The sequence below is a fragment of the Gambusia affinis genome, linkage group LG15 (assembly GCF_019740435.1).
Source record: "Gambusia affinis linkage group LG15, SWU_Gaff_1.0, whole genome shotgun sequence".
Taxonomy (NCBI): Eukaryota; Metazoa; Chordata; class Actinopteri; order Cyprinodontiformes; family Poeciliidae; genus Gambusia; species Gambusia affinis.
In genome coordinates, this window is record NC_057882.1 from 20,619,607 (window position 1) to 20,644,293 (window position 24,687).

A 24,687-nucleotide genomic window follows, 5' to 3' on the forward strand; every position below is an offset into this window, starting at 1 on the left:
CTACTGGTTCACAGTGAGCATCATTCAGGGAAATTAAAACACTCATCATTTTTATGGGATCAACTGACAGCTCCCTGCAAGATGCTTCCTTTCATGAATATATATTTTTTAAACTTTCTGCAGTCCTGCCTCGCTGTGTTGGACTGCAGAAGCTAAATTCAAATCTGCACGCCTTCAATCACTTCAGAGTCTGACAGTCGACCAGTCACGGTTGCTTAAGAGCATCAAATCAAAAAATTCTGCCTCACTTTGGACTTTAACTGTGCATGAATAAATGCTTGGAGATATCAGCAATTTTCTGAACGCATTTAACGCATATATATGATTGTGCTCACCTCTTCTCTGATATGGAGCTAGAGCTGTTGCATTTTATTTCTTTGCTCCCTTTGCATCAGTTTTGAAAATGTATTTATTTAGTAAGAACAAAATCTGTTATAAAATGTCTCTTCATGCTTGACTCAAACATTTCAAATGAAAGCTTAAATTAAAGTGACATTTTTGTTATTTCCTCCCTGTGCCAATAAATTTAAACACATCAAATGAAAATGTATTCAGTCCAGATTTTATTTTCCTCAATTTATACATGAGATGTCGAACTCCATTTACTCTATTCATTTAATGCTTTATGTATTGATTGATGACAGCCTAAATCTTCTTGGAGTTTATTTGAATAAACTTAGCATTCCCTTTTCCTTCTGAGTTTTCTCATGTTTTTTTTCACCACAAAGTTTGCCATTTGATGTCTGAACTTTGACTGTACCCTAAGACATATGCTACACCAGTTATTGCTGCTCTAGCTATAAGTTTAGGGTTGTCCTGCTGGAGGATGAACCTCTGCCCCAACCTCAAGTCTTCTAACAGCTTTCCTTTAAGGATTCCCCTGTGTTTAGATCCATCAATCAACAGCAATCAGAATAATTGATCCTGCTGAAGAAAAGCATATGGTTCCTGTCTTGCTATGTATGTTGGCTGTGACAAAAATATGTATTTTATGGACCAAAGCTTAAGGGAATTAATCGCCTTTTGTGAAACTTCATGTCCTGTGAAGTCTTTGTCGAATGTGTGTTGCTTTTGAGCATCCCGATTTCACATAGCGTTCATGCATTGGGGTTAATGGTGTAGAATTCAGAGTTCTGCTGCATCAGGATGGGGTTTGATACTTTAGCCATGATGTCGTTGCCTGTTTCACATTTATCTTCTAACCAACTCGGAATGAAGGTTCAGTGCTTTGTGAGTGCCCTTAAGTGTTCATATAATTATTAGCTGAGTTAATCAGAATGTATGTTGGGGAGCTGTAAGGTGATGCATGCAGAGGTGATATTTTGGTACAATGAGATTTTAATGTTAGGTCATTTATGAAACATTTGGATAGTGTCTAATTTAGCATGCTTCATTCTGTATAAAAGGCAAATATGTGCTTTAGATAAGGTGTTTTAGCATGCAAAATAATGTAGGAGCCTGACTAAGCTGTCAATCAAATTGTGTGTGCTAAAGTATCCTACTCCTATTCCTGACGGTTGGCAGCCTTGTTTTTAGCGTACATATTGTTGTCAGTGATTGCTTCGTTCTGCATGTCAGGCAGCAATCAGGTCAGGGTCTGGCTAATGAAGTTGAACTCAGCTTTCCAAAATATCACATTAATCAGAGTTAATTTATGATGTAAAACAGGGGCAAACTGTTTTGTACATAAAGCCAGACTGGTTTGGATGACGTTTTTTCTTAAAGGAAACATCATCTGAAAATTGCCTTTTGTATATTCATTCAGTTTTTTTTTACTCTATTTAGTTATGTGGAACATTTAAGTGTGAAATAAATGAATAAATAAGAGGAAATTTATAAAAGGCTAAATACTTTTTCACAGTGTAGTAGGCTTCTTCATATCTGGTTCATTAAGAATAAACCCTACCCTTTTTGTTTAAAGCCAAGAACAGAACAATGCATATTCACGTAGATTTAGAGAAGCTTAAGATACTTGCTGCTAAACATTTTATTTGTTCACACTGTTCTCATATGGTGAAGGTTCTGTGTCATTTTCATGACTAAGAGCAACAGATATGACCTTTAACCCCATCACTGTAAGGGCTGCATGTCCTTGGATCTTCTCTGGAAGTACTGGAAAGATATACGCTTAGGCTCTTAATCACCAAGATTGTATGTTTGCGTGTGACAATAGGGCATAAGTACAGATTGAATATCGAGGATTGAGGGCTGGTTTAGATTAGATTCAGGTTCAACAGATATGCAGAGAAGAACAAAGTGGGGCGTGGGCTGATAAATCAAACTCAACCTTTGAACATGAACATAGATGTTCTTTTTACTGTAATGGTTGAAATCTTACTGCATATGTTCAATATGCTTGTTTCAGACACAAACTGCTCTGCTTTGAGCAAGGAAATGAGTGCATGCCTGATACATAAATAATATATATGCTGACCTACTGAGAAAATGTAACCAAATCACATGGATGGAACCAGTTAGCAACACTGAGATGCAAACTAACATGTGCAGGCTATAGCTCTGAAGGGGCACAGCCACAAGAAGTGTCCAGAACAAAAATAAATCTGACATGGTGCTTAATTGTTTTATTGGATTCTTCTTTTATAGACCAGCTACAAAAATATTTTATCAGCTGCTGGTGGCATACCTTTTAAGTATAAAGGTTGTGCTTGCACAAATGAATATGGAAGTGGGCCATGTGTAGACAGTAGTGGTTTGTGTTGCTAGGCAGAATATCCAGGTCTGCAGCTGTATTTCTAGATGAGATTATGTAAAGCTGGTGGCTCTGTTGCTCTGCTGACCCACAAAGATTTAGCAACCATTAAATTTCAGTGTCTACGGCAGTTAAAATCTCTTTTAGAGTGGAGATTTCAGAATAATTCAGGGCAAATATTTTTTTCCATTAAGTGTTTGAATCAAACTATGTCCAAAGGGATAGTTCAATGTATAACCACATACATGTGAGAAACATGCATGTTTATATGAACTATATGAACAGTGCACGTTCTTTAAGACTATTAGGTAATTTGTGAATATAGTTGAGATCTTCAGTTCTTTTCAGTAAAAACATGAGTTCATTGGTTAAACAAGGAGCATTTACATCAAACTCCTGAAATCATTATAGATACTTTTGAGGTAATGGATGAGTAACTATGGTTTCACATGGCATATACATATGTGGTATTGGCACTTCATTTTAAAGAAGCCTTATCAGAAAACATTTCTTTTGTTCTAAAGTGTGTTTTACAATACTGATTAACTTTGAAAACCTATAAAAAGGCTGATTGTAATTTATTCATGTTTCAAGCTTTCAAAATATTAGTTTTTCTGGCTCTAATATATTTATATCTGTGCTTTAGGAAGCCGAAAGTGCCCAACCCCAAGTGATGTTGTCAGATCGTATGCATGTTCCAATAAAAGGCAAAGAAATGCCAAAATTAAAATTTTTCCCAGTTTCATTATATAGGCTCTCATTCTGGTTTGGTGTTGTCCCATAAAAATATGCATTTCCATTGTTAGGCAAATCCTCTTTTGGGTGTATTTGGCAAGAACAATTATATTTGAGCTGCAGTTACAGGCACCATCATTGTATCTGACAGTTGGCAAGTTTTCCCTCACTGTTAAAAATGTAGCCACAAGTTAAAATGTGGCTGCATTTATACATGTTGCTATCCCTGATTGCAATTCTGAGCATGACTCAGTTGTTGAATTGTGCCCCATGTGCCATCTACTTAATTTGGATATTCTGGCCTTAATCACTTCTCTGCAAACCGGAGTAAATGCAAAACAATTTTTGCATTTATCCTGGGGCCACTTATGTGCATCTCCTGTCTAATCTCTAATAAACATATTTTTTCTAAGTGTGTGCTTGTTCTAACTAGTTGAACCACCATCAATTTTATCCACAGAGTCTAGAATCTGAGCAGCTTGTTTGATTTATTGTATATTTTTCTACCCCCGCAGGTTGACTGCTGTCATTCTCTGTGGCTTTAAATGTCCACTGCTATGGCCAAACGTGAGGCTGGGAGCGCCAGCCCTGTGGTGCGTCAGATAGACAAGCAGTTCCTGGTTTGCAGCATCTGTTTGGATCACTACCACAGCCCCAAGGTCCTGCCCTGTCTGCACACTTTTTGTGAAAGGTAACCATTGGAATTTTTAAACATCGTACAACTAAGCCTGAAATGTCAGTCTCTAATAATCATTGCATTTAAAAAGAAAAAAAAGATGCAACATAGTTATTGAACTCTAGCTTCTTCTGTGGTTGTGGTTTCTGCATCACATCCTGTTAACTGTGAAATTCTTGTTAGCACCACATCTAATTCAAATCCCTAAACACAAAACTACAGCTTAACATTGTCGACTCCTCAGAGAGGCCTTCTTTAGTAATGGACCGTGTCAGTTACCTTTTGTTTTTAAAGACACAATTACAAAAACTCAGTCTTTAATGATTCATTAAGACGGAATGCATTCATTTTGTCTCTTTATAACAAAACATCCTTTTAATTTTTACAGGAACTGATTTATAATTTCTCTTGTTATCATGTTACATACTTATTAACTTTCTCCCTTAGCTGTCTCCAGAATTATATTCCTCCAGAGTCCCTGACACTCTCGTGTCCTGTGTGTCGACAAACATCCATCCTGCCTGAGAAAGGAGTGGGAGCTCTACAGAACAACTTCTTCATCACTAATCTCATGGAGGTCTGGTCCTACATTACATTTTATATCAGAGAATCTGTCTATACCACAGATGAGGTATTACACAATACATATATACTGCAAAAATGCTAATCAGATACAACGTACTTATACGTTGAAAATAAAAGATTAGAACAAATGAATCAAATCTGTATATGTATTGTGCTCTTTTATGTGAGGTTTTTTTTGAGCTGCATTTATTTGGAAAGACATTGTGAGAGGGAGGGAGGACATTCTTCCAGACTGAGGTCATTCTGAAGACTTAATCTCTGAAAGGTTTTTTTAAGAACATAACTTTTGAGAATTTAATTAACAGTGACTGGAAGTTTAAAAAGTAAATGTTTATGTCATGGATTAAAAATACTTTAAGATGATTTAAATGACTGTAAATATCATTGTGTAATTTCATAACTCAATGGATTTAAAAGAAAGCGGTATTCACAGACGTGATTATTAAAAGTAACTTTTAATGAGGATGGTAATGTGTTGTGTTAGGTCCTGCAGCGTGAGCCGGAGTGCTCACGGCCCGAGGCCTGCAGTGTGTTGGAGTCGGTCAGCGCTGCAGTAGCAGGGAAGCCTCTTTGCTGCCCAAACCATGAAGGAAAGGTAGGAAATCTTTCTCTGCTCACTAAAGGGTCTTAAATTGTTTTATTTGGTGCTTTAGATAAAGTGAAAAGAATGGGAAATATTGATATTTTGCAATGCTTACTAAGAGATAATGATTAAGTTTGGCTCCACCTGCAGGTGATGGAGTTCTACTGCGAGTCTTGTGAGACAGCCATGTGTTTGGACTGCACAGAGGGCGAGCACCGGGATCATATGACTGTTCCTCTGCGGGATGTAGTGGAGCAGCACAAAGCTGTGCTAAAAACACAGCTTGATGCCATTCACAGCAGGTCAGAACTTGATCTTTGATGGGGATTTTATCTTTCCCCTTCATGCAGTGATTTAAATTCTCAAGCATTTCTTACTGAGCATCGTCCTAGAAAGGAAATTTAACTTTAAAATTGTACATATATATTTTTAAGGTCAGCTGAAAATATCTTGATGAAAAACTTTCCTTTGGTTGTCTTGAAGACTCCCCCAGCTGACAGCAGCTGTTGAGCTGGTGAGTGAGATCTCACGGCAGCTAAATGAAAGAAAAACTGAGGCAGTAGCAGAGATCAACAGTACGTTTGAAGAGCTGGAGCGGGTGCTGCATCACCGCAAGACAGCCCTCATCACAGACTTGGAGAACATCTGCAGCTCCAAGCAAAAGGTCCATTCCATACACTTTCACACATGCAGTTATTGCTATTTTTTACGTTCTGGCTGTCCGGTTTTGTCAACCCATTTTCCACTTTTTTGAATGCAGGTCCTCCATGCCCAGCTTTCCTCTCTTCTCCAGGGGAAGGAACACATCCAGAGCAGCTGCAGCTTCACAGAACAGGCTCTCAGTCATGGGAATGCAACTGAGGTGGACTCATAAAATATAATTTTCTGGCTACTCATAAGCCAACTAATCAGAGAATCAACTATAGTAGTGGATTTTGCATTTTTTAAAGGAAAAAATGGTCAATGTTTTGTAAGTGTAGGTGCTACTGGTTCAGAAGCAGATGAGTGAGCGAGTCACAGCTCTGGCCAGACACGACTTTCCAGAGAAGCCACAGCAGAACGCACATCTAGACTGTCAGGTACTATCCGCTGTTTGCTACGATTCAAGCTCATCAATTTTAATCAACAGCAGCACCAACCGCTGTAACACTTATGTGTTGATTAAAGCAGCAGTTGTGTCCTCTAGGTAGAGACTGAAGGTTTGCGGCGCTCCATCCAGAACCTGGGCGTTCTCCTTACAACATCAGCCGTGGCACACACATCTGTTGCCACAGGGGAGGGACTGAGACATGCAGCTACTGGGCAGCACCAAACCATTACCGTGACAACAAAAGACAAAGTACTGATTTGTTTTATTCTGGGGTTTTAGTGCACCATTATCATTTGGAACGCTACTTTCCTCTCTGAAAGTGTTTTATAGTGCCTTTTAAAGATATTTTACTATGAAGTTTTATTATATTTTGTCATATTACAACCACAGATTCAATTGGGATTTTATATAGCCGACACAAAGCAGTGCTTGAAAGAAAAAGGATACATAGGTTTTAGTTTGTCTTGTCTGTCGAGATTTCGTTTGAGTGTCAGAGTAGAAATTGCTTAATGCAAGTGCTAAGCATATTTTCAAATTTGTAGTTCTCAAACACTTTGAAAACTATGTATCCTTTTCCTTTGTATGAACTCCAATGCACTTGAAACAAATAACTGACTCATTACTAGACCTTCTAAAAACTTAATTCAGCCTTTTTGTTCTGGTGTGTTTAAACATGGATTAATCTGAACATTGCAGAGCAGTCAAGGAGCTGGAGACTGCTCAAATAGAATTAAGTTTGTGGCAAAATGTGAGTTCTTTGGGGTTATGAATATAAGGAACTGTGCCAGATCAGGTCTATTGCCACCAGATGCATTTGCTTTTTAGCTATATATTAAAATTTTGAGTTACACTTTACATTTATATTGACACCAAAACTGTCTCTTTACAATACGTTCAATAGTAATTGTGGTCATTATTTATAGGATGGAGAGTTGGTGAGGACAGGAAATGCTGTTTTAAAGGCTGAGATATTGTCGGCTGACAGTAACAGAGCTGCAGAAGTAGAAATAGTGGACAACAAGAATGGAACGTATGAAGTGGGCTACACGTTGCGCTCCGAAGGAGAGTATTCATTCTGCCTGCTGCTGTATGGTCAGCCCATACGTGGCAGCCCATTCCGTCTGCGGGTGGTCAAACCGTCAGACGTGCCCCAGTCTCCGGATGATGTGAAAAGGAGGGTGAAGTCCCCGAGCGGGACAGGGGGCCACATCCGTCAGAAAGCGGTGCGACGGCCTTCCAGCATGTACAGCACCACCAAAAAAAAGGAGAACCCCATTGAGGATGAGCTCATCTACAGAGTTGGTAAGACAAACTTCAAGGAAATATTTCGAAATGTCTCCTGTTAAGTAGGTTAACAATTTATGAGTTATTTTTTCTCATTGCACAACAGTTGCTTAGTAAATTCTTGAAACTGGTAGACAAAAATGTTTTCAACAAGCAGAATTTTCATACTTCTGCAACACAAAACTGGCTACACGCACTGTTTACATCTAAACTAATATAATATAACCCACAAAAGCACACAACTTTGTCAGTGGGTTACATTGCCTACCTCAAATGGGAGTATCAAGTTTTAATTGCATAATAACATAATTCAAAATCACTAATTGACTGGTAGGCTGGGAAGCACTCAATAATCTTTGCTCAGAATTAGCATGAACATGCTAGTATAGGTTGTCAAGGATAATAAATCACACACAGTGAGAGTGTTAATAATAAACACGATTACTGACTGCCTAACTCTCCCTTTAGGTTCCCGGGGAAGGGAAAAGGGCGAGTTCACAAATCTACAAGGAATCTCAGCCTCCAGCAACGGTAGAGTGGTGGTGGCTGACAGCAACAACCAGTGCATACAGGTGAGGCAGACACATAGAGGACAATGCATGTTTATGTAACTGTGTGGGATCACTGTGGACGTAGGAGTACCACTGAGGTTATGTGCTAAACATGGGTTCTGCAAATGGCTGCAGGTATTTTCCAATGATGGGCAGTTTAAAATGCGTTTTGGGGTCAGAGGTCGTTCTCCAGGACAGCTGCAGAGACCGACAGGAGTTACTGTAGACATGAACGGAGACATCGTAGTGGCTGATTATGACAACAGATGGGTCAGCATCTTCTCCTCAGATGGCAAGTTCAAGGTACACGTCATACACTGCCTTATCTTTGATCTAGGTCTCTGTAATACCTTGTGAAAAAAAAACTAATTATTAATACTAATATATGTTGTAGCAAATGTTTCTGTCTGTGTCCACAAAATGTAAACTCAAAATGCATTATCTTGGTTGCTAAATGCCTACTTGAGGATTCTTTGGAGAGTGCACAGAAATTCAAATTGAGAAAGACCTTTGAGGTCCAATGGGTTTCAAAGACTGAAAACACCCTTAATCAAAGAAAAGAGCAAGAGTGGCTATGACAGGGTTAGATGACTGTTTACTTACTCAGAACCAACTTGCTGCTGTGCGTCAGTTTACGCCTACTCTTTGTCCTCTCTCTATTGGTGAGAGGATTGACTTTGGCTTCAGCAGATGTTCTGTCTGCCCAGGAAGGTTCCTCTGAGGAGGCTGTTGGTTCTGAGGTACAGTCTGGATGTTTTAGCAATTCCTCTCCTCGCATCAAAAAACACATTTTAACTAACTGGAGGAAAACAACTTGACAGATAATATGGATTCTCTCTACCTCAGGTACATGAATGCAAAACAAAACAGAACTGGTGCAAATTTCAAAATTAGACAGTGGACAAAAATACAAAGTCTCTAAGAATAAAAACCAAATTGAATCTAACCAAGTTGATTCAGGATTGATTGTTGCAATTAGGTCTGTTCATTGATGGTTCTATGTGTTTGCTTTGGTCAACCCATAAATCTCCCTTAATCCAACTCTCTGTTTTCCAAACTAGAGCTTTACTAAACACAGAGAGGGGAGCAGAACAGAACAAAGCTTTGTACCAAATATGCCTACAAATCCAACCAACAGGATTTTAGTTTGTTCAGTAATCCTTTTGGTCTTCTTTTACCACAGAATAAGATTGGTGCAGGCCGTCTCATGGGTCCCAAAGGAGTGGCCATGGATAAAAACGGACACATCATCACTGTGGATAACAAAGCTTGCTGTGTCTTCATCTTTCAGTCCAATGGAAAGCTGGTGACTAAGTTTGGAGGCAGAGGGACGTCTGATAGACAGTTTGCAGGTGAGGAGAGATGCTAAGACTTCAGCAGAGCTTTTTTTGAACCCTGATAGATAGGATTGCAGACAATCTGTCGCAGAAAGTTTTAGGTTTTTTATAAATTGAAAACAGTTTTCAACCTCAATTGTTCTATAAAGAGCTTTACGGGGTGTTGCTCATTCAACTAGTCAAACAAATGTCCAGTAGTTCCATATAAAGTAGCACCATAACACTTCTTTTTGTCTTTGTAAAGAAATATATTTACGGTAATAAATATATTGTACTACATCTGCCATGAACTGGCAACTTGTCCAGGGCGTACCTTGCTTCTCGCCTGATGACCACTGGAGAGGTACTTGTGCTCCTGCAAGGATAAGTGCATTTATACATTTTGAGGAATCCTTGAATTTCCCATGGCAGCCATTCGGGTGTGCTCTATTGGTGACATTTCTGATTTGTCGTCTATTTACCCAAAACGGCAGCAGCAATTAGAAATAACCTGGTAGATCTAAGTGTCTGTTCAGCTGAGCTTATCATATAAACTACAGCGCTCCTAAGATCAGTTGTAAACGGCATCAGCGAACAGCATGGAGAAGCATTGTTGGGAAGATGAGCTTAAGGTGTGTCAGAAAAGGTAGAAAGAAGGTTCGTAAAGAAACGGAGGCCAATTTCATGGCATCAGATGCAACTATGATGCAAGGCCATTTTTTTAAAGTTGTTTATTTACTTGTTGCCAATATGGTGTATGCATCCCACTATGCTGGTTGATGCATATTACATATGCCAATTAGTTTATTGGAAACTCTTTGGCACCTTTTAGCTGTCCATGTTATGCCCGATTTTGTTAAATTGCTCAGTACATATACATATGTATTTTTCCAATTGTTTACTATAGTTAAAATAAGAATTTTATTAATTTTGCACCTATTTGATGAAAAACTCAAAATATTTCTGTTTTTTATGAATAAAAAAAATACATCAATGACATGTTTAAATGATTAAACATGAAATAAACTATTGATGCCTCCAAAGTTTAATCGGTTTATGATTATCTGTAGAATTTTGGCACTTTGGGGATTCCCCATTTTATGGGACCTTTTAGTTGTGACCACACATGGCAAAGCTGAGGGTCAAACCAAATCTATTTTTAACTGGAAGAAAATTACTCTGTCCAATTCTGTATTTTAATCCACAATCGAGAAGTTAAATAATGACACTATATTTTTTGTTCTTCAGTTATTGGAATATGAAATGTTAAAGTTATTTGTAACTTTAACATCTTGCTGACATTGCTTGGTTTGCAGCAGCAATAGAAGGCGACTCTACAGATTGCGCTTAAGTGTTTACTTTCTCGCCTATCTTTATTTCTGATGACGTGCTTGTTCTTTCTTTCTGTTCTTCCTTCTGTTCTTGATTTAGAAAAACTTGGCCCAAACTTTAATAAATCTGGCTCAGTTTTCAGTAAGTACTAAGTGTGGCCTTGCTGCGACCTTAATCCCACGGTGTCCTCTGTCTAACCCAATTCCCTGATCACGTGTCTGACTTCCAGAGAAGACAGATTGTTACTAAAGATGGATGAAGATATACTTGTACAGAGATTGCTTGAAACTCAGCTGCAAATTCATAAATAACATAATCAACATGTTGTCATGTACATTGTGTGTGTTTTTTGTTTGACTATAAAACAATTATTTGCAAAAATACAGTGCTATGAAAAAGTATTTGCCCCGTTACAGGTTTTCTTAATTCTTGCTTTTTGTCACGACCGAATGTGTTTTAATAATGGACAGATATTTTCAAATAATTTCTTTGAAATGTCATCTTTAATTTAATTAAATTAGTGTCATGCAATGCGAAAATATAATAGCCAAATTGTTGATTCATTAATTAACTGAGTCATTTTTATTTAATTGTCTTCAATTTCTCTGGTCACACCTTGGTCTGGTTGTTTGTCTGAACTCTAGAATCAACAAATAACTTAAAAATAACTTGTCTGACAACATAAAGTAGGGTAAAATATCTCAGAAAGCAACAGATTTTGGCCTGATCTTAGGCAATTCAAGAACAGATGAAAAGCAAGTGACTGACATCTGTCAGTCTGGAGAGAGTAGCAAAGTTATTTATAAGTCTTTGGTTCCCTAGAAAACCTGAAACAGGAAGAAACCTTGGCCGGTCAACGGGAAGCACACCAATTGCACTTCAAAGACTTATTCATTGAGTCAAAGAATAACCAAAAGAAACCTCTATTGTCATCTAAAGGTGAAAACCACTGCTAACTACAATATCAGAAAACAGTGAACACAAAGACACATCTTATATTTGACAGAATATAACTGTTTGTGAAGTGACAAATAATTGTCTTAGAGTGTGTATCCTTTGACATCAGGCATAAATCTAACACAGCATTTATGAAAACAATATCAGACTTATTAAAACAAGAGTTGATCAAAATTCAGCAACAGGGAGGTAAGACTAATTGGCAGTTATTGTAAGACCTTAATGGTAGTTATTGATAACAAAGGTGACAACATGAGTTACAGGTTTTATGAAGTGTTGCCATTTCAGATCTTTTAGCCTTCTTCATGTCGGACTGTTTAAGGGATTTTGTCATTCTACATGTCAGGCAGTAGTAAGGCCATGGTGTGTGTAGTGGAATTGAACTAAAAACATTTAATTATTATTTAATTTATTATACAAAAATGGGAACATTTATAATTTGTTGTAAATAATTGAAATTGGCATTTAAAACCCCTGCATATTTACTCATATAATTTTGTCTGACTTTAAAATTCAATCTGAAACAATTAAGGCATAAAAACAAAACTAGAAGAAATCTATAATGGGCTGAATACTTTTTTTTTTTTCACAAAACCGTGCAGATGTCTTTTAGTGGTCTCTGTTAATCAACAATCCTTCTGTGTTTTATGAAAAAAAAAACAAATGTTTGATTCTGAAAAACACCTAGATGGATGATCAAAAAACTCAAAAATAAATGCAGCTAATCCACATTGGAATTTTTTTAAACCATCAGTACAATCACACATCTGTTAGCATGCACTAACAATGCAAAATATGATTCAAACTGAAAAGTCTTGCTCCGTACTATTTTAGAAAAGTTTCTAAATTTAGAACAGTACATAGAGACTGTCAGAAAAGTTTTTTTACCCAGCCTACCTGTGACAGGATTTGTGCAAATGAAATGAATCTGTTTTTCCAAAACGTTTATGATTCTGTCTCTCTGTTCAGGTCCGCACTTTGTTGCAGTGAACAACAAGAATGAAATTATAGTGACAGATTTTCACAATCACTCTGTTAAGGTAAAAGAAATATAATCCCTGCAAATCTTCATATTGTATCTGGTGGTATGAATTTCTTACTACTTGTTGCAGGTATACAGCGCTGATGGGGAGTTTCTGTTTAAATTTGGCTCTCATGGAGAAGGCAATGGCCAGTTCAACGCGCCCACTGGTGTGGCTGTAGATGCTAATGGAAACATCATTGTAGCCGACTGGGGTAACAGCAGAATACAGGTAATTTTCATTTTTGTTTTCATCATCATTAATATTGTGCTAACCTAGTAATGACCTTAAATTCCAACTCTTTGATATAATACCACACCTTAAAAAAGGTATTTATACTCTGTGAGCTTTTTTTTATATTTTGCCACATTGCAATGGTTGCAAGTATTTACCCCAAGATTTCTTCTGTTTTGGCTTTTGGTCATACTTAAATGTTTAAGATAATGAAAGAATGATATTTTGAAATGAAAGATAACCTGAGTAAAAGCTATCAAAACCATTCATAACATTTGTAGTACCTTCTCAGACTGACGACTGATTACATCTTGGTCACTTCCCAAATCTCCTGACCACAGATAAGAGTAGAAAAGTATGGAGACTGGTAAATCGAACATTGAGCTTTTTGGCTTTTTTTTCCATCACATCAGATTTGAGTCAGCACTCGAATCTCTGCCGACACACCAATCTCCTGTCCCATTTTTCTCTCATTTGTCAACAACACCCCGAGACACTTAAACTCCTCCATTTGGGGCAGGACCTTGTTCTCGACCCAGAGAAGCCATTCTACCCTTTTCTGGTTCAAGTCCATGATCTTGTATTTGGAGCTGCTTTACACTCAGTTGTGAACTGCTGCTGTGATATGCAAATTAGTGCCAATTACTGAAACAAAGAAAAAAAAAAACACAAACAGAAGAAATGTGTAAAAAATAAATAAATAATACATTTCCTGAAATGCTTTTTCAGAGCACTTTTTAATAGTCATTCCATTATTGGCAAAAAATTTAAAGGAAATATTTTATTTTTGGTTTCTAGGTTTTTGATAGCACAGGGTCCTTCCTGTCCTACATTAACACCTCAGCAGACCCGCTCTATGGGCCCCAGGGCCTCGCTCTCACCTCAGATGGACATGTGGCAGTTGCCGACTCCGGGAATCACTGCTTCAAAGTTTACAGATATCTGCAGTAGACAAAGGAAAGGCATCAACCAATCCTGCTTGAATAAATTAATATTTCACATTACTAGTTGACATTAAGTTGCAGTGTTCCTGCAGCCTGTTGGGGCAGATTAATTCCTTGTTCATTTCTTTTCAGTGAAGGTTAAAGAAATTGCAAAAATATTAATATTAGAAGAGAAGAAATAAGTTCGATTTCTGCCAGTATATCTACTTGGACTCAGCTTGCCAGACGTGACATTTTGTGATAAACCTAATTTCTGAATTAGATTTATGACTTTTCCAGCAACCAGCAAGGCAAACAAGCATGTACTATTTTCAACCATATTTTCAGAGGAAGGTAGGCCTATAGTGCAGTACAGTTTGTAGTAAGGTCCTTTAAAAATGTTACAAGCAGTTAAAATCTTACCTGCTGTAGTTAACTTTCATGTGTTCTTTTTGTATTAGTCCCAGTGGCTGAGGCTAACATTCAGTCTAAAGAGTCCATAACCAATGAGGACTGAAAACAACTCCAGTCTCAAATGAGTTGAGGTTGATGCTAATGCTTATTTATGAATCTTTCCTGTGTGAAAGGTCCAGCCTACATATAACATGTGTTACCTGGGAACATATAAAGCATGTTCGATCAGAACACTTAGGGTGAGAGTAACGCAGAGTTCAAAGCAAATAAATTATTTCAGTTTAAAAGTTTGCTTGCACCTTTTTTTTCCCTATAACACATAAACAACTGGCTAAAAGTAAAATGAAAACACTGCTGTTAGCCATAGCTGCAAGCGCTAAGTCTCAGTTAACATGCTACTCCAAACAATAAGCTAATGTTGCCATTTTAGCAACAGCCAGCATATGAACTGACAACTTGGTATAGCAAAGTGTTAGCTAAAGTAATCTGAAATGGTGTTAAACCTTTTTAGTTGATGCTAGTGTACTAACATGCTAGAATATTACCCAACTTTAGCATGCCCTTTACTTATGTCCTGACAACAGCATCAATATTCTCTATTCTTTCATGCCAAATCTCCATGACCTTGTGGTATTGTGAATTACTATGCTTCTTAATTTGGAGGCTTGCAACACTACCTCAATACAGCAATATAAGGCAAAGGTTGTTCTATCCATATCCTGTTTAACAAATTTCAAAATCATATTCAATGGGCAAATATACAGAAAACATTTAAATGACTTATTAGAAACTCTGGTTTCGCATATATATTTTGGCCTTTGTACATTTGTATCACAGGAAAATGACTGGGGAACCACCTCCATTGTTCGTTTCCTGTGTAAATGATTTTCATCCTTTCATTTCAATAAAATCCAAGAATGCAAACGCAATAATGATCTAAAACTTTACAAAGCAGTGCTTTTACAAATCTGTATGTCTTAGTTTCAACCTCTGTAAACAACAAATCAACAAAATGAAGAACATAAGTGTTTTCTGTTGCAGGGAAGATATTTATTGCTCGAAACTTTTTAACAGAACATCATTTCAAAATCCCAAGAGGTGCCACTTTGTCACTGAGCACCAAAAACCCTGCTGTCCCTGCCTTTCATTTTTTTATATATCTGTATACAAAATGGAACATTTTGGAATGTGTAGGTCAATTCATCATTCTGACAAGACCCACCAGTCATTAGTTGACCTTTATGCAAGTTATAGTTTATTCAATGAAGCATAACATCCCAACCAGCTCCACTTCTATATGTAATCTTGCTGTTGTAATAACCAAAATAGATTTCTAAACATTGACCCCATAGCTTTTGCACTTTTGTGTTAATATAAATAATTTACTGTAATTGTAAATATGCATATGTAAGTGTACATATGGCTTTATTGTTCATGTTATATTGCTACAGTATATATCCTACTTATTCCAGCATTTAAACGGAACTGAGATCATGCCAAGCAGTAGCCACTCGAATGACTGAAATATTAGAACAAAATTGTAAACATTTGCTGTATTTTATTTTTCCAGATTATTTAATTTATTTTTGATTTTCTTTTCTTTATGATTTGATGGACAAATTATTTTTCTAACTGTTGCGTTGGACACTTTACTCTCCGCCAAACATTATGTTATGTGTTATAAGTTGTAGCATCTGAAATCTGATTTCTCCTCAAACTTCCTCAAAGAGCTTACATTGTTTAACATTGATGTTACCCTCTGCCAAAATGCGTTGTCGTAATTTGCTTTTGAACATTGCACAAAGTACAAATATTATAAGAGTTCTATCATTTTACAAGAATAATACATGCCTGTATGTACAGTTCATTTATCATGATCCAAGGTGTATTGTACATTACAGTCATTTTATTGTTACTGATAACCAGCACTTTATCATGGACAGTTTAGAGTATTTGTTTTTACGTGTGGCTCCAAAAGGAACCTATTTTTTATGTGTCTTTATAAAAACTGTTTAACTGTCTTTATTCTTGTGTTTTTCATTTGTTGGAAAACTGTGTACTGACAAATTATTTTTCTCTGTAAATCACAGTTATTGTTTTTCATTTTCCATGTCTTTAATTGTCACTAACTAGTTTGAGTGAAATAACTAAAGCACATTTAAATAAAACACTACATCTACCAAATATGTGTACGGCTGTATGCTAAGATCAGACAGATGGTAATTACAAGATGTATGTAATCCTGGAAAATCGTTGCAAAAATAAACCGGAATAGTGAGAAATGCTGTGTAAACTGTTTTATTTCAACAGACTTCTGTAATTTCATGAATATGCACTGAATGATTCCTTTAGTTAATAAATGACAATTATGATGACTGCTTTTGGCAGATTAAGCATAGTCCAGAAGAACATTTTGTTTGATCACACTAGTTGAAAATAAGCTGCAAATGATCAACTGATCAACTAGATTGCCAACTTTTAAATTGGCAATCTACTTCATTTAAAAGCTGGTTTATGTATGTCTTCTAAATACTTCATATAGCATTAAGGGGTTTATAAACCTGAAGGTCAATGACTATAAATGACAAGGGCTCTATGGCAAAGACATCATACCTAAATGGGACCTTCTTGAAGAAATATCTTAGTGACAAAACAGTGTATGAAGAAACTTGTTTACAGTAATGTTTCTTTGTTAGATTTAGTCATTTGTACTGCATTAAGCCCACATCTCAATAGAGAAACAGCAAAGTCGCTTCTGAGTCACTACCTAGGCAGTAGGAGCAGTTTTCTCACCTCCTCCTTAAATGTTCTACATTAGTGACTCAGCAGCACCAGACTGGTCTGTTGTGGTTAAGAAAAAAAAAAGTGGACACTAGACAAGAAAAGCACAGAAAGAACAACCAAGGTGAAAATAAAACTTCTTATTATGGATGACACATGGATGGAAATGTCACAATAGCACACATAGTAAGTGAAAATCTTTAAGAATATTATTTTAAAGGCAGTTAAAGTCTCGACTTCAGCTTAAAAAAGAAAATGTGAAGCTGTAGCTAATTAGAACATAATCATACACACAGTCACAAGTGAGAACAGGGATATTGCCAAGTCCATTTAAAAAGATTTAATCATTTTTTGAACATAATGAGCTGATATACCAAAACTGCAATTATAGTGATGTCACATGAGGATGAAGTGGATTGTTTCTTTAAGAAGAAACTAAGCTCAATAAATTATAGATTTTTTTTTTGTTTTATTGAGATGAAATAGAATGAATATTCATACAGAGTGCAAGAGCCTTAGCAAGATTCTGGAGTCAAACTTTGTGACACAACTGAAAATAATCCTAAGATGGATAAATAAATGAAGTCAATGTAACTGCATGAATAAACCCATAGAGCTGCAGTCATGGATAAAATACAGCAAGAGAGAAAATGAGATGCAAAAAAGCTCCAATAATCAAAGAGCAGTGTCTTCAGGTTCAACTTGTCTAATGAAAAATAAAAATTAAAAAAAAAATTAAAAACTTGAAAATGAGCCATTTTAATGGACATTCAGAACCACAAGTCCAAGAAAATAAGTAAAACAAAATAACAAACTGAAATATGTAACAGCACAAGTTTCAACTTTTAAGAAACCAAAACTAAAAAAAAATAAATCATAAGATACATGGACTTTAAATACATGTATCAGTCATATGTAACAGCAGTAATCAGTTTAACATAAAACATAAAAGCAAGAAGACAACGCCAACATTAAGAACTCCATAACTATTTCAGTCAAATCCAAGTTCTTGCTTTATTTTTTATTAATGGAATGTATAAAGCTAAGTATTTATCCTTTAAGTGGCTATATATATGGAAAGACAGCTTAATAAGGAGGTGCGATTTTCAAAGAAATTTATCGCTTTGACTTGTAGCTTGTCATTCGCTCAGCTGTATAAAACATTCCATATTTGTTAAGATATCTCCTCACGGTTACCTGTGTTCAGTACTGTAAAGTTGTGCTGCAAAAAACTTGGAAGTAAAAAGTAGGGCTGGCAAAAGTTCAAAGCGGCGTGTATATAACATAAACTAAGGAAATATGCAGGTAGTTTAAAATGTTTTTGATAAAACCATTTCCATAAAACTTGTCTAACCCGTTTGATCTAGAAACATGAATTTCAAGTTAATTCCCCAGACAAGCTGGCCAAACTGAGAACAGAAACCAAAAGCAGATGTAACAAAGTTTGGCAGAGCAGATGTTAATAGAGCATAAGTTAGTATGCTTTAATCACCAGGAACACCTGAGGCATCTGCAATCCCACAAACACAGTGATATATGTAAACAGCAAAGCACCTCTCCAAATCCACCACTGTAGTAACCAGGGGTGTGAGCCTACAGTTTGTGTCTAAGTTGGGGGGTGGGTGGGGGTGGAATCCAAGTTGAGAATGTTCACCCGGGAAGCAACATCACATCATCACTACTGCATGTCTAAAGAAGATGTCTTTCCAACAGGCTAACCTGAAAGCACGAGTTGGACTCTTAACACCTACTCATCACACCTCTGTTAATAGTAATGGCATATTTGCAGCCTGCTGCCTACGTCATTCTTCCCTGGGCTGAAAAAGGGATAGACAGGCTCCTCGAAGCAGGTGTCGAACATGTAGAGTCTCTTCATTGTAACAGCATCATAGAAACTAAGGCGGCCATTGTCATAGTCCAGGTACACACCGACACGCGGCGAGTTCCAGTAGTCAGCGAGGGGAATGCGGCCATCTTCCACATTGGCGTAGAGTCGGTCCTGCAGACAGAGGCTCCAGTATCCTGCGGATGGAGTGAGATTGACAAAGCCCTTTCTGTTGCTGCACTCAGTCGTCACCCCCAGGTACCACACTCCTTTGTCCCTCACGTCTACTTCCCAGTAGTGCTGGCCACTGGCGTACTGGGCTGTGGCGAGAACTCCACAGAACCGGTTGAAGCGGCCCGGAAGATCCGGCTCCTGGCTGCGAACCCGTCCCTCCTCCACTTTCGTGTCAAAGTCTGAGATAAGGAGGTTCGCATGAGCGGTGTCGGGGTCTAAGGTCAGGTTCTGAGGCACTATGCAGGGAGAAATAGGAACAGTTTAGTTCACCTTACTTTAATCATAATGAATTATTATTGTGGTAGCATTTCTGTTGCCTAAACCTACTGGTGTGCAGAACGTGCATCATCTTCTTCCACATGATGAGTTGGAAAGGCCCTGAAAAGTCTGTAAATTCAGTCGTACAACTGACCGGCTCAAGGGATGTGAAAGACTTGCGATGCATTGCTCTGGAGAGGAAACAAATACGTTAATCTTTTATACTCTTTTTTTAAATTTAATGATGTTCTTCAATTGTAGGTTACTTACTTATTAAATGTTCCAGAAAGGCTCTGTTGGAGTAAAATAAGATGTTAACTTAATTATTATGCTGAATGTTATTACTAATTTACTGCACACTAAACAAAGTAGCAGTATTTACTAAAGTTTTTGGTCCAACTGGTGCAACTGTCTCTCGCCTGGAACGTAGCAGGAGATAGGCACCAGCAACCCTCCCGACCCCACTAAGGGACAAGGGTGAACAGAAAATGGATGGATGGATGGGTGCAACTGTCTACAAGACTATTTTTATCTGATTTTTAATGTCTTTGCAGGACACATTGCGATGATGCCTTTGTGTTCAATGTGAGAATTATTATGTTCGTTATCTTTCTTACATTAGTAGTTTTATATTACTAGTTGTTTTTTTAATTTAATGGTTCAGTGTTCTCACCCCAGAGAGGATGAATTTGTTAAACTGTGTGTAAGACATAACTAACCTTTCTTTAACCTCGAGCATGTTTTTGCAGGTGGTGTCTTAATCTTCTTTAGGAGATCTTCCTGAGATACTCCTTAGTTGTAAAACTGTCTGTGTGTAGAATTTAGATTCTGTGTTCCCCTTTCCTTGTTATCAGGATAGCCCCCCCTTCTGATAAGATCACTCTCCCACATTCCATTCACTTCTTTCCCCTGCTAATAAAAGACAAGCTCTACAGCAGACTGTCAGAACGCACAGTGAACTGAAGAGCTGGCAGAGGCCAGGCTGGCAGAAACCACCACCGGCTGTGGTTCTTTTTATGTAGGTTGAGAAAATACCCATCATTCAACTCACCTCAAAGTTAGTCTTCCCACCAATGTGATTATGAATATCTGCTATGAGTTTGTCCACATCTGCTGCTTCACTCTCAACAAACTCCAGGTTGTCGTCAATGACGGCCAGAGAGGCTGCTTCCTCAGCATCCAAGCTCTCCAGAAGAGAATCTCTCTCATCCAACAAGAACTGGACTAAGGCTCCTACATCTGCTTCAATCTTCTCCTTGAGTCGTTGCTTCTTCAGCTAGAAGACAGAGAGGTTTTAATATTCATGGAAAAATAATATTGAAGAAATCAGACACTGTACACCAGACTGTTTCTTACATTTGGATACATGGCTGTTCGACATAAATTTTTACAACTGATACATTCAAGTAATAAATCAATGCAATGTTAGACATAAACCAAATACAGCATTCCACAAAAAGACACTCATGCTAACTGACATATGGACCTGGAAGTGTCACAGTTTTGTGAATGCTTTGCTGCAGAAGCACTTGGCCAGCTCACCATCATAAAATCCACCATCAGTTCTATTATTCCTCAGAGGGTGTTTGAGTAAAATGTGAAACCATCTGTCAAAAAAATAAAGCTAAGGCAAAACTAGAACTGCTAACATGGCAATGACCCAAACATACCAGTAAATAAACGGAGTGGCTGAAAGTTATGACATAAACTGTGTCACATAGCTTTTTATTAAATTTGAACTGAGGGACTCAGCTAGAGTTGAAGACAAGATCTTCATCTTACAGAGATGCTGTAGGATGACTTAAAAATGATAACACGCTAATGGTGGCAACCAAATGGATTTTAGCCACAGCTGCATTGGGGTAATCTGAAAAGTGCAATAAATTCAAAAACCCTCTCACAAAAAGAAAAAAAAACATTCACCTGAAAGTAAGGATTGGGGCAAAATGTCTTTGTTGTAAGGGACTGGTAGTTATTTCAAGCAACAGGGGTAAGGCTACCTGTTTGACGGTGAGATCTCCTAATTTTTCCTTCAGACAACATACTTGTTGTTCTATGCAGACACCAGTGGTGTCATGTGTAATATGGCTGTTAATTTTGAGAAAAATCTGAGCCATCATTATGGAAGAATTTATGTTGAAATAACTGAATACTAAATGATGAGGCCAAGTTGTCTATATTTCTGTATTCTTACTTCAACCAAAATTTGTACCCAGTACAGAGCTTAATTTAGTTCACTGTTATAAAAAATTGTCAAAACATTAAGATTAAAGCAATACTTAACAAACTGCAACATGCTTTTTCCCCACAACCAATGGAAATAAATTGAACTTTACATACCCGAACATCATTTTTAGTCCTTTCATCTGTTGTCTTGATTTTGGCATACTGCGACTTCTGCCAGTTGAGCTCCATAAGCCTCACTTTCAACTCCATCTGAAATAAATGAGCATCATAATGTATGTAGACAAAAAAACAAAAAAACAGAACATAACAAGCAAGTGAAAAAACCTTTCAATACAACAAGTAGGATGCATAGTAAATTCTTCAAATTTACCATTTAGATGTGCAGTTTTAGAGACTGATCTTACCTTCATATCATTCACAACTTCTGGCACTGGAGCCACCTGATGGTGTCTGAAAAACATAGCCCATGTTCACTGCTCCACTTATTTACAATTTGATATTGAGCTTTCTTAATAAAAACACAGATCTTGGTGTCATTGCCCCCCAGCTCACAAGATGGCACACAAGGGCTAGCCTGTTATGTGTGTCATTTAAGTCAAACAAACATGTTGTTTTTCTTTTAAAAATGTTCAAATGTACTTACAAAATTACACACTTTACTGATTTGCCAAATTAAATAAAAAAAAAATTTATTTAACATTTGAAAAGTATCTTTTTTGTTAAGCAAATTTACATATATTAGTGCAGTCACATTGCTTTTCTCCTCTTTGTGTGCAAGGGCAGTAAAACAAAACCCCCAAAATGTGTAGTTTTATAAAGCATTGACTCAAGGAGGGCTTCTCTTTATCAGAATTCTAAATTTGAAAAACATTTGCCCTTTTATTTTGTTAAAGCTCTAGAATTTGAGATCTTGATTGAGACCCGATAATAGTACCTCAGAATAAGGAATAAAGAGAAAAAGTTGCATTTTCCTTGTTTTAATCTATATTTTAAGCCAGTTATTGTACAATACAACCAACCAACATGTTCAGTTACAAACAGAGTTACCCACCTGTCTGCAGCGCCAGGCCTCTGCTTAGTTTACTTTAAGGTTCAGACCAATGCAAGCACAGAGACCAAGGCGCAACTGGTTTGTATCTACTTCTAAACTACTCCCCATAAGGAGTTTGTGTGTATGTGCCCTTCTTATCTATGTGTGGCTCCAAGGCCTTAGTGGTGTGAGCTGCAACACTGTTCATGCAGAGCTAAGCAGTACAATGAAGCATGCAAGGTCATTTAATCTACGTAGGCTGCAATCTAAGTTATGCAGAAAACAATACATGATCAAATCTCCAAAAAGCTTCTAGATACTAGAAGCCTTACGCAATTTTAAATCATACTATAACAACAATTAAATTTTGAAACGTATATACGTGTATTGGTTTATTACACAGTATTGGTGGAAAACACTTAAGTCTGTAAAAAAAAGTTGATTGTGGTATAGTATGAGAGTGTCACATTATTAGCCCATTTCAGCACAAAGTATGTTGAAGAAATAAACAGTTGGAAGTGTTTCAATTTTTCTAAAGGAAGGCTACAACCAACCTGTGAGCTCTTGATTCCCTGCAGACAACACAAATGGGTCTCTTATCAGTTTGGCAGTAGAGTTTCAGCTCTTCACCATGTTGTTGACACTTTCCATCCGGTTTCATAGATTTGGAAGGAGCAGACGGAGTACCCAGATGCTCCAGGTCGTCCAGTTTTGAAACTAGATTCTGCACCAAGTAGTTTTTAGTGAAGCTCCTCTTGTTGAATACCTGAGAAAAGGCAAATCAACAGATACATTGTTAGGTAACTAAACTTCCGTTAACTAAAGCGAGCTGTCATAGCAACTGTATCCAAAGACAGTGCCGAGTAGAGCTAATCGGTGCGAGTACACATTTCTAAAGTAAACCTGCTGTTTGGTTAAACCTTTTACGTTATTTTCATTAACAAAACCAAATAATTGTTAAAGTCCTCTTGAAGCTTTAGGTTTTTCTTAAAAATAACTTCCTAATAATGCTGAAACTGTTCGTTATTAATTTTCTGCGTAAAAAAACAACCTTAAATGTATATAAAAAAAAACAAACAAACAAACAAACAAACAAAAAGACAAGGGGAAAAAAGCAGTTAGCATGTATCAACTTACAGTCCGGCATTGAGGACATTGATACCCGTAGTCTCCGCCATTTTCATCCCAGTGCATGCAGATACAAAAGCGACAAAAATTATGTCCGCACTTCAGTATGACTGGGTCTTTGAAAAAGTCCAAACAAATAGCGCATGTGAGCTCTTTTTTCAGGTCGTCTCCAGTTGCTCCAGCGGTCGCCATGTTTACGAGCCAACAGCGGCAGTTTGTCAACACACCGCTGATCTTGCAGGAAGTGAGGGAAGGGGAAGAAAGGAGGTGAGCGGGGTCTTTGTGTTGCGTCATTCTCCATTCTAACCAATCAGACTTTACGCTTTCTGACCGCTTTATCGAATATAAAACAGATTTTAAATCAAATTATTTTATTTCTTCCGTCAATCAACTTATAGTTTTGACTTGTAAACAATTTCTCCCATAAATGTTTAATGCTGCCCACTTATGTACGATAGCTTTCCATTCAATATACAATTACAACATAGGCTTGTTTGTATTTACAAAATTAAGAAAAAGAAGCATAATCTCTCGCATGTTGTTTTGGAAACATAACCTTTAATTCGGAAACATTTTCTTGCTGGGAGGAGAAAGAAAATAAATTCAAAGTAAGAAATACATTTAATCTCAAAAGTGTATCCAAGCTAGTCAGTCTGGCTTGGATACATTTAATTAAAAAATTACACTATAATAAATTTTTTGAAAAAAACAACAACAACAAAAAAAATACTTTAATGTGACATTCATCCTGTATTTCACTGAAAAAACAAGCATCTTTTGTCTAGGTCTACACACGAAGCCTTTGGCAGTAAATCTGATTATATCTAAACCT

General features: G+C 37.1%; 2 protein-coding genes across 8 annotated transcripts in view; one reads left to right on the plus strand and one right to left on the minus strand.

Moving 5' to 3' along the window:
• Positions 1-16,694, plus strand: part of trim3b (tripartite motif containing 3b) — a 33,946-nt gene extending 17,252 nt beyond the window's left edge. For 2 of the 7 annotated variants that reach the window (XM_044139991.1, XM_044139990.1), the window contains exons 2-17: positions 3,961-4,136; positions 4,569-4,698; positions 5,191-5,301; positions 5,440-5,591; positions 5,773-5,953; positions 6,050-6,151; positions 6,270-6,368; positions 6,476-6,628; positions 7,303-7,681; positions 8,132-8,235; positions 8,350-8,517; positions 9,398-9,566; positions 10,962-11,003; positions 12,789-12,859; positions 12,932-13,072; positions 13,874-16,694. In XM_044139991.1, the coding sequence (XP_043995926.1) occupies positions 3,991-4,136; positions 4,569-4,698; positions 5,191-5,301; positions 5,440-5,591; positions 5,773-5,953; positions 6,050-6,151; positions 6,270-6,368; positions 6,476-6,628; positions 7,303-7,681; positions 8,132-8,235; positions 8,350-8,517; positions 9,398-9,566; positions 10,962-11,003; positions 12,789-12,859; positions 12,932-13,072; positions 13,874-14,026 (2,301 nt within the window). In that variant the 5' untranslated portion in view covers positions 3,961-3,990 and the 3' untranslated portion in view covers positions 14,027-16,694. The remainder of the gene's footprint in view (positions 1-3,960; positions 4,137-4,568; positions 4,699-5,190; positions 5,302-5,439; positions 5,592-5,772; positions 5,954-6,049; positions 6,152-6,269; positions 6,369-6,475; positions 6,629-7,302; positions 7,682-8,131; positions 8,236-8,349; positions 8,518-9,397; positions 9,567-10,961; positions 11,004-12,788; positions 12,860-12,931; positions 13,073-13,873) is intronic. The other 5 variants (XM_044139997.1, XM_044139995.1, XM_044139992.1 and 2 more) reach the window with 3 other exon arrangements.
• A 624-nt stretch (positions 16,695-17,318) lies between these two features.
• On the minus strand, positions 17,319-24,119 carry trim47 (tripartite motif containing 47). The gene is made up of 8 exons (XM_044139998.1): positions 23,865-24,119; positions 23,282-23,493; positions 22,102-22,147; positions 21,851-21,946; positions 20,562-20,786; positions 19,781-19,803; positions 19,580-19,701; positions 17,319-19,488 (listed from the first exon to the last, which is right to left on the minus strand). The coding sequence occupies exons 1-8, from the start codon at positions 24,045-24,047 to the stop codon at positions 18,959-18,961; spliced, it is 1,437 nt and encodes a 478-aa protein (XP_043995933.1). The 5' UTR covers positions 24,048-24,119; the 3' UTR covers positions 17,319-18,958.
• Positions 24,120-24,687: the final 568 nt, after the last annotated feature.